Source organism: Lithobates pipiens, unplaced genomic scaffold, assembly GCF_037356315.1.
Source record: "Lithobates pipiens isolate NorthernLeopardFrog02 unplaced genomic scaffold, aLitPip1_a1.2 Scaffold_18, whole genome shotgun sequence".
Classification (NCBI taxonomy): Eukaryota; Metazoa; Chordata; class Amphibia; order Anura; family Ranidae; genus Lithobates; species Lithobates pipiens.
Genome location: NW_027507758.1, coordinates 644,002,281 through 644,017,801, shown reverse-complemented (window position 1 = coordinate 644,017,801; position 15,521 = coordinate 644,002,281). Strand labels below are relative to the sequence as shown.

Here is a 15,521-nt window from a genome sequence, read left to right as displayed (position 1 = left end):
CCACGGTGGCTGCTTTGGTACAACCTGAGTCGCAGGCTGTCCCTGCTGCTGCGCCAGTCTCTGTGCAGGCACCTGCCTCGAGTATTACCTCTATAAGAGGTATGTCTGGTTCTGCTCCGCTTCCTCAGTGATTTGAGAGCGATCCAGTTCAATGCAGAGGGTTTCTCAATCAGGTTGAGATATACTTCGAAATGCTGCCCCAGGCGTTTCCCATGGACAGAAGCAAAGTAGGTTTCGTGATATCTTTGCTTTCTGAGAGAGCCTTGGCCTGGGCTAACCCTCTATGGGAGACGCAAAAACCTGTTGTCTTGCGTTACCCTCAGTTTGTGGCCTCCTTTAAAAGGGTTTTTGATGTTCCCGCACGCTCTGCTTCTGCTGCCAAGTGCCTCATGTCCATCAAACAGAGTATAAGAACTGTTGCCTTTTGGCCTTTGTAATGCCCCGGCAGGATTCTAGGAATTTATTAACGGTGTCCTCCGAGATTTGTTGCAATTGTGTGTGGTGGTTTATCTCGATGATATCCTCATATTTTCCAAGTCCCTGGAGAGCCACCACACAGATGTCTGTCGTGTACTTCAGAAACTAAGAGAGAACAATCTATATTGTAAACTGGAGAAGTGCGAGTTCCATCGTGAACAGGTTACATTCCTGGGCTATGTCATTTCCACTGCTGGTTTATCGATGGACACAGAGGAACTGTCGGCAGTCCTACAGTGGCCTCGACCCGTGGGTTTACGTCCTCTGCAGCGTTTCCTGGGCTTTGCCAACTACTATCGGAAGTTTATTCGTAACTTCTCGTCTCTGGTCTAGCCTCTGACTGATATGACCAGAAAGGACGGTAATCCACAGAGTTGGTCTCCGGAGTCCATTAAGGCCTTTGAGACTCTCAAGGCTGCCTTTGTTTCTGCTCCTGTGTTGGCACATCCTGATCCTACGTTGCCTTTTATCCTAGAAGTTGATGCTTCTGAGACTGGAGTTGGCGCCCTTCTGTCTAAACGTCCTAACTCTCAGAGCGATATGCATCCGTGTGGCTACTTTTCCAAGAAATTATCACCTGCTGAGTGCAATTATGAGATTGGTGCCAGAGAGCTGTTGGCAATCATTTTAGCCCTGAAAGAATGGAGAAATCTCCTTGAAGGTACCACTGTGCCCGTTCTTATTCTTACTGACCATAAGAATCTTACATTCTTGTCTAAGGCCAAGCGACTCTTTTCCAGAAGGGTGCGATGGGCTCTTTTCTTGTCGAGCTTTAATTACATTGTCTCATTCTCACCTGGTACTAAGAATGTAAGGGCTGATGACTTGTCACAACAATTTTCCTCCACTTCCAAGTTGGAGTCGGTTCCTATGATTCCTCCTGATCGCATCTTGGCTACGGTTCGCACCAGTCTTACTTCTCCTTTGGGTGACAAAATTCTTGCTGCTCAGGTCCATGCTCCTCCTGATAAACCTTGTGACCGCTGCTTTGTCCCAGAGAGTCTCCGTACTGCAGTGCTCCAGACTTACCATTCTCCCAAGGCAGCTGGCCATCCTGGGAAGAATCAACTCATTTGGGCCATCTCCCAACAATTCTGGTGGCCTAGTCTATGGGCTGATGTTACTGCCTTCGTTGCTGCCTGTCCCATGTGTGCTCAGAGTTAGACTCCAAGACACCTTCCAGTGGCCCTCCTACAACCCATACTCAATGGAGAGAGGCCCTGGACTCACCTGTCTATGGATTTCATTGTGGAATTGCCCAACTCCCAAGGCAACACTGTTATCCTTATGGTGGTTGACCAGTTCTCAAAGATGTGTCATTGTATTGCACTTAAGAAGTTGCCCACCTCTAAGGAACTGGCTTCCATTTTTGCTCGGGAGATCTTTCACTTACATGGGCTACCCAAGGTGATTGTCTCGGACAGGGGCAGTCAGTTTGTCTCCCGGTTCTGGCGAGCCTTTTGTGCACAGTTGGGAATCCAGCTTGCCTTCTCTTCTGCGTATCACCCGCAGTCTAATGGGGCCGCAGAACGAGCCAATCAGTCCTTGGAGCAATTCCTACGTTGCTATATTTCTGACCATCATAACAACTGGTCTGACCTATTACCTTGGGCAGAGTTTACTCACAACAGTGCCTTGAATGCTGCATCCCGATTGTCTCCATTTATGGCGAATTATGGTTTCCAACCTTCCATGTTGCCTGACTCGTTTGTTCCGCAGAGTATTCCTGTGTTAAAGGAGCATCTCCGCGGTCTTCGTTCCACTTGGGTACAAGTCCAGGAGGCTTTGCGTCATGCTAATGATAGGTACAGACTCCATGCTGACCGCAGGTGCCTGCCTGCACCTTCCTACCAGGTTGGGGACAGGGTCTGGCTGTCATTTTCGCAACCTCCGGCTTCGTGATCCCTCACTGAATCCTTCGCAGGATTAACCCAGTAGCTAACGCGTTGAACCTTCCTCCTAGTATGTGTATGTGCATCTCAAATGTGTTTTGTCTCCTTATTGAAACCGTTGGTCTGTAACCGATTTACCACCTTGGTGCCACGTCCTCACCCTATTCAGGTTGAGAACCATGAGGAGAATGAGGTACAATCCATTGTTGACTCCCGTAGCTTCCGTGGGTGCATACAGTACCTGGTGCATTGGAAGGGGTACGGTCCAGAGGAATGCTCCTGGGTTCCATCCTCTGACGTACATGCCCCTGTCCTCCTCCGTGAGTTCTATAGATGGTTTCCCCTCAAGCCCGGTGGCCCTCCGAGGGAGAGGGGTCATTGAGGGGGGTACTGTCAGGGCTGGCTTAGCCCTTCCTCCTCTGGGCTGGCCACTCAGCTGTCGGCTAATTGCCAGCTCTCTTCTCTTTCCACATTTACCAGCTGTTCCCGATGATGCTCTTCTGACCTGCCTATTTAAACCCTTCCAGCTCACTTTTTCCTTTGCCTTCATGTTGGTCACATCACAAGGAACCATCTCCTGCTGTTTGTTTCAAGACTGGCTTGCTGCCATCCCTCCTGGCTTATTTTCCTGCTTGCAGTTGCTCTCCTTGGATCCCTGACTTCTGCCCTGGCTGATTACCCGATCTGGTTAAAGAACTTTGGACTGGCTGACTACCCGATCTGGCTATGCTTGACTACGCTTTTTTCTATTTACCTTTTTATTTTTATTAATAAACAAGTGTGATTTGATTGTACTTCTGTCTCAGTCTGTTTCATGGTTTCTGACAATACCATGCCGCCTCAGCTCCCGCGGTGGAGTTTATGCCTCTGGCCCCCTATGTGCCATTCACTGCATGTCACGCTAACTGCCAGGGTTGGTAAGTGTGCTTGGCAACCTTTATTAAGTACTATTTTTTTTCTATTCCCCTCTGTATAGAGTGTGGTTTACTATATCTATATATTTCACAGGAATCTGTCACATCTGCTCCTGATGAGTGGACAAACATGCATGAAACGCATATACTTGATGCTACAGTGATACTTATTACGCCCTGATGATGTCATCAATTTTAATTTAGTACAATTATACTTATACTATGTGCTTATAAACACGGGTATCGGGCATGCCATCTTTGGTACTTGCAGGCCATATTATTGTTATATATATTATCATTTGATCATTATGTACTCCTCTTGAATCATGTGTTCATTTATTTCTACCTTTGTATCATCATATCTATGCCTTGTGCTAATTGCATGTGTATACATTTGAAATTACTCTTCTACTATATATTTGTGATGAATAAAATATTTTTATACTCTCGCATTTCAATTGCTTCATTTAAAGTCCCCAATCTCCTTTTGAATGTCAGGACAGGAATATGGCTGCTCTCCTGTGTGAGATCTCTTATGCCTATTAAGATAGGATTTATAAGGGAAACACTTCCCACACTCAGTACAGGAATACAGTTTTTCCCTTGTGTGAGATTTCTGATGTGTGTAAAGATGGGACTTCTGTGAAAAACATTTCCCGCACTCAGGACAGGAATATGGCCTCTCCCCCGTGTGAGATCTCTGATGTGTGTCAAGACTGCACTTCACTGAAAAACATTTTCCACACTCAGGACAGGAATACGGCTTCTCCCCCGTGTGAGATCTTATATGCTCATTAAGATTGGATTTAGAAGGGAAACATTTCCCACATTCAGGACAGGAATACGGTTTCTCTCCTGTGTGAGATCTTTTATGCCTATTAAGATAGGATTTATAATGGAAACACTTCCCGCACTCAGTACAGGAATACGGTTTCTCCCCCGTGTGAGATTTCTGATGTGTGTAAAGCTGGGACATCTGTGAAAAACATTTCCCACACTCAGGACAGGAATATGGCTTCTCTCCTGTATGAGATCTTTTATGCACATTAAGATGGGATTTAGAATGGAAACACTTCCCACACTCAGTACAAGAAAATCTCTTCTCTGTTGGAAGGGCAGCACCGTCCCTCACAGTCTGAGGTTCCTCAGGATAAGAGGAATACGATGGTCCATCTACATTGTGTGGTGCCGGATGGACATTTGAGGTAGCCGAGTTTTCTCCTGGACTATTCCTGTTATGAGATCTCTGATGTGTGAAAAGTTGTGACTTCAGTACAAAGCATTTCCCACACTCAGGACAGGAATATGGCTTCTCTCCTGTGTGAGTTCTCTGATGTCTGTAAAGATCAGACTTCTGTGAAAAACATTTCCCACACTCAGGACAGGAATATGGCTTCTCCCCTGTGTGAGATCTCTGATGTGTGTAAAGATCAGGCTTTTGTGAAAAACATTTCCCACACTCAGGACAGGGATACGGCTTCTCCCCTGTGTGAGATCTCTGATGTCTGTAAAGACTGGACTTTACTAAAAAACATTTCCTGCACTCAGGACAGGAATACGGCTTCTCCCCCGTGTGAGATCGCTGATGTGTGTAGAGATTGCACTTCTCTGAAAAACATTTTCCACACTCAGGACAGGAATACGGTTTCTCCCCCGTGTGAGATCTTTGATGTGTGTAAAGATTGGATTTCACTGAAAAACATTTCTCGCACTCAGGACAGGAATATGGCTTCTCCCCCGTATGAGATCTCTGATGCATGTAAAGATTGGACTTCACGGAAAAAGATTTCCCGCACTCAGTACAAGAATATGGCTTCTGTCCTGTATGAGATCTTTTATGCCTATTAAGATAGGATTTATAATGGAAACACTTCCCGCACTCAGGACAGGAATACGGCTTCTCCCCCGTGTGAGATCTCCGATGTGTGTAAAGACTGGACTTTTGTGAAAAACATTTCCCGCACTCAGGACAGGAATACGGCTTCTCCCCTGTGTGAGATCTTATATGCACATTAAGATGGGATTTAGAATGGAAACACTTCCCACACTCAGTACAAGAAAATCTCTTCTCTGTTGGAAGGGCAGCACCGTCCCTCACAGTCTGAGGTTCCTCAGGATAAGAGGAATACGATGGTCCATCTACATTGTGTGGTGCCGGATGGACATTTGAGGTAGCCGAGTTTTCTCCTGGACTATTCCTGTTATGAGATCTCTGATGTGTGAAAAGTTGTGACTTCAGTACAAAGCATTTCCCACACTCAGGACAGGAATATGGCTTCTCTCCTGTGTGAGTTCTCTGATGTCTGTAAAGATCAGACTTCTGTGAAAAACATTTCCCACACTCAGGACAGGAATATGGCTTCTCCCCTGTGTGAGATCTCTGATGTGTGTAAAGATCAGGCTTTTGTGAAAAACATTTCCCACACTCAGGACAGGGATACGGCTTCTCCCCTGTGTGAGATCTCTGATGTCTGTAAAGACTGGACTTTACTAAAAAACATTTCCTGCACTCAGGACAGGAATACGGCTTCTCCCCCGTGTGAGATCGCTGATGTGTGTAGAGATTGCACTTCTCTGAAAAACATTTTCCACACTCAGGACAGGAATACGGTTTCTCCCCCGTGTGAGATCTTTGATGTGTGTAAAGATTGGATTTCACTGAAAAACATTTCTCGCACTCAGGACAGGAATATGGCTTCTCCCCCGTATGAGATCTCTGATGCATGTAAAGATTGGACTTCACGGAAAAAGATTTCCCGCACTCAGTACAAGAATATGGCTTCTGTCCTGTATGAGATCTTTTATGCCTATTAAGATAGGATTTATAATGGAAACACTTCCCGCACTCAGGACAGGAATACGGCTTCTCCCCCGTGTGAGATCTCCGATGTGTGTAAAGACTGGACTTTTGTGAAAAACATTTCCCGCACTCAGGACAGGAATACGGCTTCTCCCCTGTGTGAGATCTTATATGCACATTAAGTTTGGATTTAGAAGGGAAACACTTCCCGCACTCAGTACAGGAAAAGCTCTTCTCTGTTGGAAGGACGGCCCCGTCCCGCACAGTCTGAGGTTCCTCAGGATAAGAGGAATACGATGGTCCATCTACACTGTGTGGTGCCGGATGGACATTTGAGGTAGTCGGGTTTTCTCCTGGACTATACTGTGTGATGTCCTCATCTTCTACTTTACAGTCTGGAGACAAAGTGAGACAATCCTCTGAGGTTTTCCTCATCTCCCGTCCATCTACTAAAATAGAAATACAAAGATTATTACTAGACATGAGCTGATTGGTTCCTGCTGTGCTCCAATCAAATCATCAGATATAAAATGTCCAGATGGTAGGAAATGGGTGTAACAAAAGAGAATACATATTATGTGTATATATAGCAGTGGGGGGAAGGGAGAGAGCAGAAGTCAGGACTATGTAATGTACAACATATTGTATGAGATACAACAGATAGGACTATATAGTATCAGAATGATGTAATGTACAGAGTATATAGTGCAGGGGTCAGGAGTATGTAATGTAGAATATAAAGTATACAGTGTAAGGGTCAGGACTCATAATATTGGTATTCAGTAATCAGTGGAAGATGAAATGATTACATGAGACAAGTTGCAGAGGTCCCACACCGCTGCCTCCCATCTCCTGAGACTGCACTCAGTGACTTGGGTCTGAGACTATACAGACATATCCCTCCACCCGGCACAGCCAGCAGACAACACAACAAGTAATCCTGGGGGGATTGTTCTGTCAGAGATCTTGTCATACCCGGGTATGGGGCAGAAGACCCAAATCACATACCCCAGGTGCCTAGATCTAGTAACATTTATGGGGAAAATGAACATTTTGCTGCCAGCTGATCCCCAGAATCTCCATAAATCCAGTCTAGAGACATAAATTGTGTCGGCAGCACAGAGAAGGAAGATTATGGGAGAGAAATCCAGGAATACAGGACGGGGAACACAGCTCAGGAAAGTGACCAGGGGATTACAGGCTGATATCACCCAGCCCCCGCCCTACTCTGGACCAATCAGTGAGCAGTATGGGTGGAGGAATGTATTTAGTGTTAATGACCCACCTGTGCTGATCTCTGTAGGAGTGTCCTCCTCTATAAATGTCCCCGTTATTCCATCCTCCTCCATAGACTGCTGATCATCCCTCACATACCTCTCTTCTTCTTCTGATTTCACCTCAAATTCTATATCCATTGGATCTCCACTCTAAACCAAGAAACTGAAAGTGAATATCCTCCATAAACAATAAGATTTATTATTGTGACATCACATAAAAAATCCACACATCATCTCTAGGAGTTCATGTTCTAGATGCTCCATCCCACCAACCTTGTAACAGTGGGGGATGTTGTGATCTTCCTGTGTGGAATCCCGGGAATACAGCGGACGGGGACATCTCTCTGGTGGGTTCCTGGTATTTGGTGGCTCCATCATATCCTTGTGTCCTTCTGAAATCTCCTCCATCACTCCATACTCCTCATCCTCCTCTTTATACTCTTCTTTAACATCAATATTATCATCCCCGAGGTTTCCACTCTGAATATATAATAAAACATTCATTGTAACAATCATGCTGTGTATAAATCAGAACTACCAATAATTGTCAATCATCTACCTGATGATGGTGGGGGATGGTGTGACCTTCCTGTGTGGAATCCCGGGAATACAGAGGACGGGGACATCTCTCTGGTGGGTTCCCATTACTGGATCCATCTGTAGGAAACACACACACTGACTGAATACATTGTTTCTATGTGTTTATCAGATGATGGGGGATCTAGGTGGAGCCTCCGTACTGCTCTCTCCTTTACAATAAAGTCTCCTCTTACCCGGTGATGTGAGGGGCGGCTGATTGTCCATCATGACGTCCTTGTAGAGATCCTTGTGTCCTTCTAAATACTCCCACTCCTCCATGGAGAAATAGACAGTGACATCCTGACACCTTATAGGAACCTGACACACACAATGATACAGTCACCATCCAGACACATCCCTAAGGCTGATGTAGAATTGACCCCCATGTTAATTTTGTATTAAAAAAGTTAATAAAGATGATTGAATATAAAAAAAAAAAAAGAATTGACCCCCACACTCCATAGGTTAAAAGTTTGTTGCAGGTATTCTGACATCAATACATACAATGCAGGATCAACATTACCACTTTGCAAGTAAGGATACCAAGGGTCCACCCACATCCTAAGAATATCAGAAGAAAAAGCCAGTTGGAGGGACAATGGGAGGAGGAGCTGTGAGGTCAGTGTGATGTCATAGGACATATAGACTCTGGATGGAGGGACATTGGGAGGAGGAGCTGTGAGGTCAGTGTGATATCATAGGACATATAGACTCTGGATGGAGGGACATTGGGAGGAGGAGCTGTGAGGTCAGTGTGATGTCATAGGACATATAGACTCTGGATGGAGGGACATTGGGAGGAGGAGCTGTGAGGTCAGTGTGATATCATAGGACATATAGACTCTGGATGGAGGGACATTGGGAGGAGGAGCTGTGAGGTCAGTGTGATGTCATAGGACATATAGACTCTGGATGGAGGGACATTGGGAGGAGGAGCTGGGAGGTCAGTGTGATGTCATAGGACATATAGACTCTGGATGGAGGGACATTGGGAGGAGGAGCTGTGAGGTCAGTGTGATGTCATAGGAAATATAGACTCTGGATGGAGGGACATTGGGAGGAGGAGCTGTGAGGTCAGTGTGATGTCATAGGACATATAGTCTCTGGATGGAGGGACATTTGGATGGGGAGATTTGAGGCTCCTGTGAAAAAAAATCATTGTTCCTGGGTGTGTCCTTCCTCTCCTAAACTGGAGAGTGGACTTTGACCTTTACCATACAGAAATCTGTCAGGAATGTGTGAAAGTAAGCTCTCATGTGATCAGGTGACATGCGGAGGAATGGATTGTAAATATCAGCCTTTACTCCATACTCATACTCATAGACCTGTCTGCTGCCTTCTACACAGTTGACCAGCTGCTCCTCCTCAGCAAACTCCACACCGTTGGCCTCTGCGATTCTGCTTTATCCTGGTTCTCCTCCTTCCTATCTCAGCAGCTGCAGTATTTTTTTTTAAGGTGCAGCTCCTCTTTAAGGTTAAACCGATTCTCCTCCAATCTCATTGTGTGTCCCGTGTCCTCTCACACCCCCTGAGATTGAAGAGCTTTTTTCCTATGCTGGGATCACCACTGAGATCTTTGTAAATAGCTATCATAGCTCCTCCTAGGTGTCTTATCTCCAGTGAGAATACATTTAGCTCTTGTAGTCGCTCCTCATATTTGAGGTCCTCCAGCCCCCTAATTAATTTAGTTGCCTTTCTTTGGACTCTCTCCAGCTCCAGCACATCCCTTCCGAGGACTGGTGACCAAAACTGCACAGAATCCTCCAGATGTGACCAGAGTTTTATAAAGTGGTAGAATTATAGTATTATCTCCGGAGAAAATGACCGGTTACACTTACCGATAACGGTGTTTCTGGGAAGTCTTCCAGGATGGCACCTTGAGAAATGACTGGTCCTACCTGACAAGAAACACAAAGAAGGAGGAAAAACCCCGGCCCCTCCCTGTGCTCCTCAGTTGTGAAAAAGTATTGACTCTCACCAGTGCACGAGAGTGAGAACCACCCTAAATGTTCATACAACACCAACACACAAAAAACGGGTGGGAAGTAGGCCTGCCGTCCTGGAAGACTTCCCAAAAACACCGTTATCGGTAAGTGTAACTGGTCATTTTCTCAAGTCGTTCTCCAGGACGGCACTCTGAGAGAAGAGCAAGTAGCTCAGGCCTACCTTAGGGCGGGACAACAGCCTGTAGAACCTTTCTACCGAATGCCAAATCCTGAGGTGACAGCAGTTCCACCCTGTAGTGCCTCAGAAAAGTGTTCTGGCTTCTCCACGTAGCTGGTCTGCAGAACAGTTCTACCGATGCTCCAGCCCTTTCTGTCGAAGAAGTCACCAGAGACTGTGTAGAATGTGCCTTAAGGCTAGTGGGAACCGCTTTACCAGCCTGCTCATAGGCTGCAAAAACCAACTAATAAGTGACTGGACCTTCTAAAATCCTTCTCTCTCTCTAAATAAATTAACAGACACTGTCAGACATCTAAACAATGAAATGAACTTTCCTCCTTGTTCTGAGGATTGGCACAAAATGAAGGAAGGAGGATCTCCTGCGTCATGTGGAACTGTGAGGCCACCTTCAGAAGGTACAGGGAATCTTGCCGGAGAATAATCCTGTCATCAAATAAGAAAAAGGGCTCTTTTATAGGCAGAGTCTGGAGATTACCTATCCTCCTGGCTGTTGTAATGGCCAGCAGGAAGGTTGTCTTAAGGGCAAGTAATTTAAGCAGGATACAAGCCAAGGGCTCAAACGGTGCCTTGGTCAGGGCTCCGAGGACTAGAGTAAGATCCAATAGTGGAAATTGGTTTATTTGCACCGGGGACATCCTCTCCCTACAAAAATCCTCTCTCGACAAAAATCTCTTGGTCATTGGGTTCAGTGCCAGTCTCCTGTCCAAAAAAACTGGACAAGGCTGCCACCTGGACCCTGAGAGTCTTAGTAGCTAGACCCTGATCCGTGCCATCCTGGAGGAAATCCAGTTTTGCAGGGATCTCCCTCTGGGAAGTCCCCCTCGCCTAACACCATGCAAGAAGTCTCCCCAGAATTTGTCATAAATACGCCTGGTAACTGGCTTCCTACTCTGTAACAGGGTGTCAATTACTCTCTCTGAACCCCCCCCCCTCTGCCGCAGGCTCTCCCTTTCAATCACCAAGCCGCTAGCTTGAAGAAACCAGGGTTTGGATGGCAGATTTCAACATTGCAGACCCCCTTTATATGCACTGCTGAAATTGAGGGGATCCTCTGTTCCATCCACTCCAGGAGTTCCTGAGTCATGCCCAAAAGAGCACGGGACCTGGTGGCCTCCCAATGATTCAGGAAGGCCACCGTGCTTGCATTGTCGGAAAGGATCTGAACTTTTCCCACTGATTCTTTCTTCTAAAGCCTTTAAAGCTTCCCTGACCACCAAGAGCTCCCGGAAGTTGGGGAAAGAGCCCCTCTGAACTTGGTTCCAGACACCCTGGGCCCCACAGTTCTTCCAGATGGGGCCCCAAACCCCAAGCGCTGGCATCACCCTGAGGAGTTGGAGCTGAGCTCAGTGGTGATCCTCCCCCAACCTATGAGGGTTGAGCCACCACTGCAAAGACTCCTTTTCTTCTAAAGGTTCCCCTTTTTCCATCCCAGGAGGATAGGAGGAACTGATGGAGAGTCCTGGAGTGGAGCCCATGGCACCGCAAGAATACAACTGTCATTAACCTGAGGAATCTCTCTCTGCCTCTAGGAGGGACGAGACTGCACCTATCGGGCCCTCTACTTTCCCCGGGGGAAACACAAGCTTCTGTGCCGCCGAATCTACCAGGAACCCTAGGTTAACCTTGGTCTGCGCCGGAATCAGAAAGGATTTTTCCTGGCTGATTAACCACCCCAGGGACTCCAAAAGTACTTACTACTTTGTCCAGGTCAGACAGTATTAGATCTCGACTCTGGTTGTAAACCAAAAGGTCATCCAGATAGGGGGATCAGCTCTATTCCTTGGAGATGGAGGTGCAAAACCACCTCCCTTGAATTTATTATAAGGTGGTACTTTCCCGAGGGCTTTGGGAGCACAAAGATGTTGCTCTACTGGGACAGGTACTATAACTCCCAGCTCTGCCAGCTGCCTGACGCTGTGAAGGAGACCCACCGCTTTCTGCTGATCCCTGGGTAGGCGGTTTCGAAGGAAGCTTGGGGAAGGTGGGGAGAGTAGTTCCAACCTGTAGCCCTCTCTTATTATCTGTAGGATGTGGGGGCTTTGAGTGATTCTTTCCCACTGAGTGACAAAGTGAGAGAGCCCCCCCCCCCCCCACCCTGACATCACTTGGTATCTTTGTCAGTGGATTTTGGGCCAGAAAAGAGGAGGCCCCCTTTTTGCTTGCCCTTATCAACTCCCCATTTCTTGCCTTCCTTCTTATCCCTGAATCGGTTCTTAACCTGGGGGCCTCTAAAAAAAATCTTCCCCCATCTTTCTCAGGCTTTACCGGAAACGTCTCTGTAGACCTAGAAAGGGCCTGGTCCAACCCAAAACCAAAGAGTAGGGAACCCTCAAAAGGTCAAAAGGTAGACCACTCAAAATTCAGGTTTAGCGGTCGTATGTACTGTTTCGACTGCTGTGCCTGCCAAGTAGGCCACGGCTCTACTAATCACCTCCAAGGAGACCTGTTTGGACTTGCAAGTTTGCGACACATAGTCCATCAACTTTGGGACCCACGTGTCTGCGTTCCTGCCAACGCAGGCTGATACCAAGGCTGGACTCATGGCCACAGCATTGGCCTCCCAGTCCCTGTGCAGAAGAGTCCCGGATCGTCGGTCCATTTAGTCCCTGATATTGCCTGCATTCTCGAAGGAGAGGTCAGATTGTTTGGACGCCTGTGATAGGGATGCATCTAGTCTGGGTGTCTTAAAAAATCTTTCCTCCTCTTCCTCCTTGAAGGGCACCTGCATTTCTAGGTCTTAAATTTTAAGAGCTTCCTTTCAGGCTCCTTCCATTCTCTCGGAATGAGGGCCTGGTGGATTGGGAGAAGCCTGCTGGATTGGGGTTTAACCAGGCCTCTATACATCCTGTCCTGGGCAGAAGACTGAGCTGTAGACTTTTGTATCTCTTGTGAGGCATACACTGCAGCACATAGGATGCAGAACACAGGACATGGGGTGCAGCGGAAGGGTAGATGGTGCAGAATGCAGAACATGGAGAGCAAGGTACAGAAGAAGGGTGAAGGGCATACGGCGCAGAATATGGGATGCAGGGGAAGGGTAGAGGGTGCAGAATGGAGAACATGGGGTAAAGGGTATCAGAAAAGGGTGTAGGTCACCTCAGGACCTTCAGGATGTAGGACAAGGGTGCAGAACGCAGGTCATGGGGTGCAGGGTGCCGAACATAGCACATGGGGTGCTGGAGAAGGGTGCAGAACATGGGGTTCAGTGTGCAAAACACAGGACATGGGGTGCAGGATACAGGACATGGGGTGCAGAATTCAGGACAGTAATCCAATCCCCCTCCCCCTGTGTCCTCCTGCATGTCCTGTACATCCCCCCCCAGCAGTGTGTGAGAGCAGAGTGGATGGAGAGGACATCTTGTGTACATAAAGCATGTCCCTCCCTGGCTGGTCTCTTAGCTGGCTGCTTTGCAGGCTTGTCCTGGTTCCTCCTGTAAGGACTCTGTAGTCCTGTTTCTCAGCACCTTGTGGGGATCTTTGTGGCAGTGCCGAGGTGGCGTCATGTTGGAGATTCGGTCCCGCTCCTTCCTCTCTGTTCTGCCGGAGGGCTCTGCAGGGACACAGCCAGCTATGGGAGGGAGCAGGAGCCGATGGTGACAGTAATGCGGCCGCAGAAAGAAGAAAGATCGGCAGCGGGAGCTCAGTGAGATGAGTCCTCTCATGCCGCTGTCCTGCCCGGTCCACCCCTGACTTCACAGGTTGGGTGCCATCATCACCTCCTCCTCCCCTTCCCGCCTGGCCCCGCTCCGAGCCACATTCCTGTCTGAATAATGTGTCCGGGTTTCAGGCAGAAACATTATTCAGACCAACAGTGAGAATGGGCTGACAAGAGCCCAGGGGCCAGGACACCATTTCTAGTCACCATGGTGACCTGGGATTTGTTCAGCCCTGACTTATGGTGACCATAGAGACATGGAAATTCAGCTGGTTCAGCAGGGATCGGTCACATTTCCATCCATGTGTGGTCACTGCCGGATAAAAGTCACTCCATCAGCGGCTGCAGCCAATAGCTTCATCACTGATCTGTGTATTCTGAGAGTGGAGGTGCGCCCCCCATTGTCAGAATACAATAGTGCAGGGGGGAGGATTCCCCCATCCCCCTCCAATGTGTGGATGGGGGAGTCACTTCAGTTTTTTCCTCTCATCCCACTGGATGAACGATAAAACTGAACCATGTATGGCCAGATTTGGAAGGAAGATATATTAATCATTGAATGATCCCCCTGAATGGGGTTAATCTACATATTACCTCCTCTGCCGCCAAATCCAGCAACGTCTCCTCTCTACATCCTTCCTAATGGAATGTTCTTTGTTCTCTCTGTAGCTGACATCACTTCCTGTCTTCCATAGAGACTTCCTGTCTGGGTAGAAGTGAGATCACCACCTTGTGGAGATCAGAGGAACTGCAGAAACGTCTGGTAGTGTGAACCCGGCCTTGTGCTGTGTGTGTATGTACTGTATATCCCTATAGATGGGTCATCTCCACTCCCACCAAGGGGGATAGAAATATATTACTGCTCGGGGGGGGGGGGGGAGACATTTTGGCCCCTTTGATTTTGCAGTAAAATTGATGTCAGATTTAGTCATGTAGAACATCTGTTATATGGATACAAAGATCCCCAGCCGAGAGTAAAGGGTGGAAATGGCTCCTGATCCCCAGATTTGGGCAATTATGTCACCAATATAAATATAATAAAACCCGCGCTATGTGTAACAACTCAAATACCTACAGAAATAACTTATACCGGACTGCTGCTGTAACAAAGGTAAGTGTTCCCTTTATCAACTAGAAGAGCATTATGTGTCACAGTGCTGTCCTATTGTGTGTGCACATAAATCATCACAAATACACTAAAATATGTGGAGACATTCATATATAAAGTGCTAGGGGCTCAAATAATATTCTCTGCAGATCTACTGCTTACACTTTACACCTACTTCAACAATCTTATATTATTTGCTGCTATATTAAATAAAGTAAAATCTTGTGCAAATTCATGTAAACATACAATATTTTGTGCTCAATATATTGTTCTCTGCAAGTCCACTGCTTCCACTTTGCATCTACTTGAAAAAACTGATTTTGCAAAATTAAAAATCTGCAAATCAATAAAAATCACCAGTAAGGGGGCGCCCTCACCATCACGTGTGTAAGAGGTGGAAGAAGGCGTGGCTACACTACAGCTGGCGCAAAGTGGAGCACCGACACAACATGTCTTCACAGTCATCCCTATCAGTACTCACCACCTGTCTGGAGGAGATGGACGGAGCACAACTAGTCACTACCAGTCATCCTGATTGCTACTCCTTACCAGACCAAATCCTCATCCATAACCAGCATCACGTGTTCTGGTTCTAACATCCCGCTCTCATCAACAGTTACAAATCTTGGTGTAAA

General features: G+C 47.0%; 4 protein-coding genes across 4 annotated transcripts in view; 1 reads left to right on the top strand and 3 right to left on the bottom strand.

Moving 5' to 3' along the window:
- LOC143989797 (uncharacterized) overlaps window positions 1–15,521 on the top strand; it is a 765,658-nt gene that overhangs the window by 505,080 nt on the left and 245,057 nt on the right. The gene's annotated exons all lie outside the window — the stretch shown is intronic.
- Window positions 1–15,521, bottom strand: part of LOC143989578 (uncharacterized) — a 229,597-nt gene that overhangs the window by 101,930 nt on the left and 112,146 nt on the right. The window lies entirely within an intron of this gene.
- Window positions 3,448–15,521, bottom strand: part of LOC143990004 (uncharacterized) — a 123,953-nt gene continuing 111,879 nt past the window's right edge. The window contains exon 10 of the mRNA XM_077490243.1: window positions 3,448–5,941. Coding sequence (XP_077346369.1) covers window positions 3,747–5,941 — 2,195 coding nt within the window. The 3' untranslated portion in view covers window positions 3,448–3,746. The remainder of the gene's footprint in view (window positions 5,942–15,521) is intronic.
- Window positions 6,783–15,007, bottom strand: LOC143989862 (uncharacterized). The gene is made up of 5 exons (XM_077490139.1): window positions 14,373–15,007; window positions 8,134–8,257; window positions 7,920–8,017; window positions 7,634–7,840; window positions 6,783–7,510 (listed from the first exon to the last, which is right to left on the bottom strand). Exons 2-5 carry the CDS (start codon window positions 8,216–8,218, stop codon window positions 7,307–7,309), a joined length of 594 nt encoding a protein of 197 aa, XP_077346265.1. The 5' UTR covers window positions 8,219–8,257; window positions 14,373–15,007; the 3' UTR covers window positions 6,783–7,306.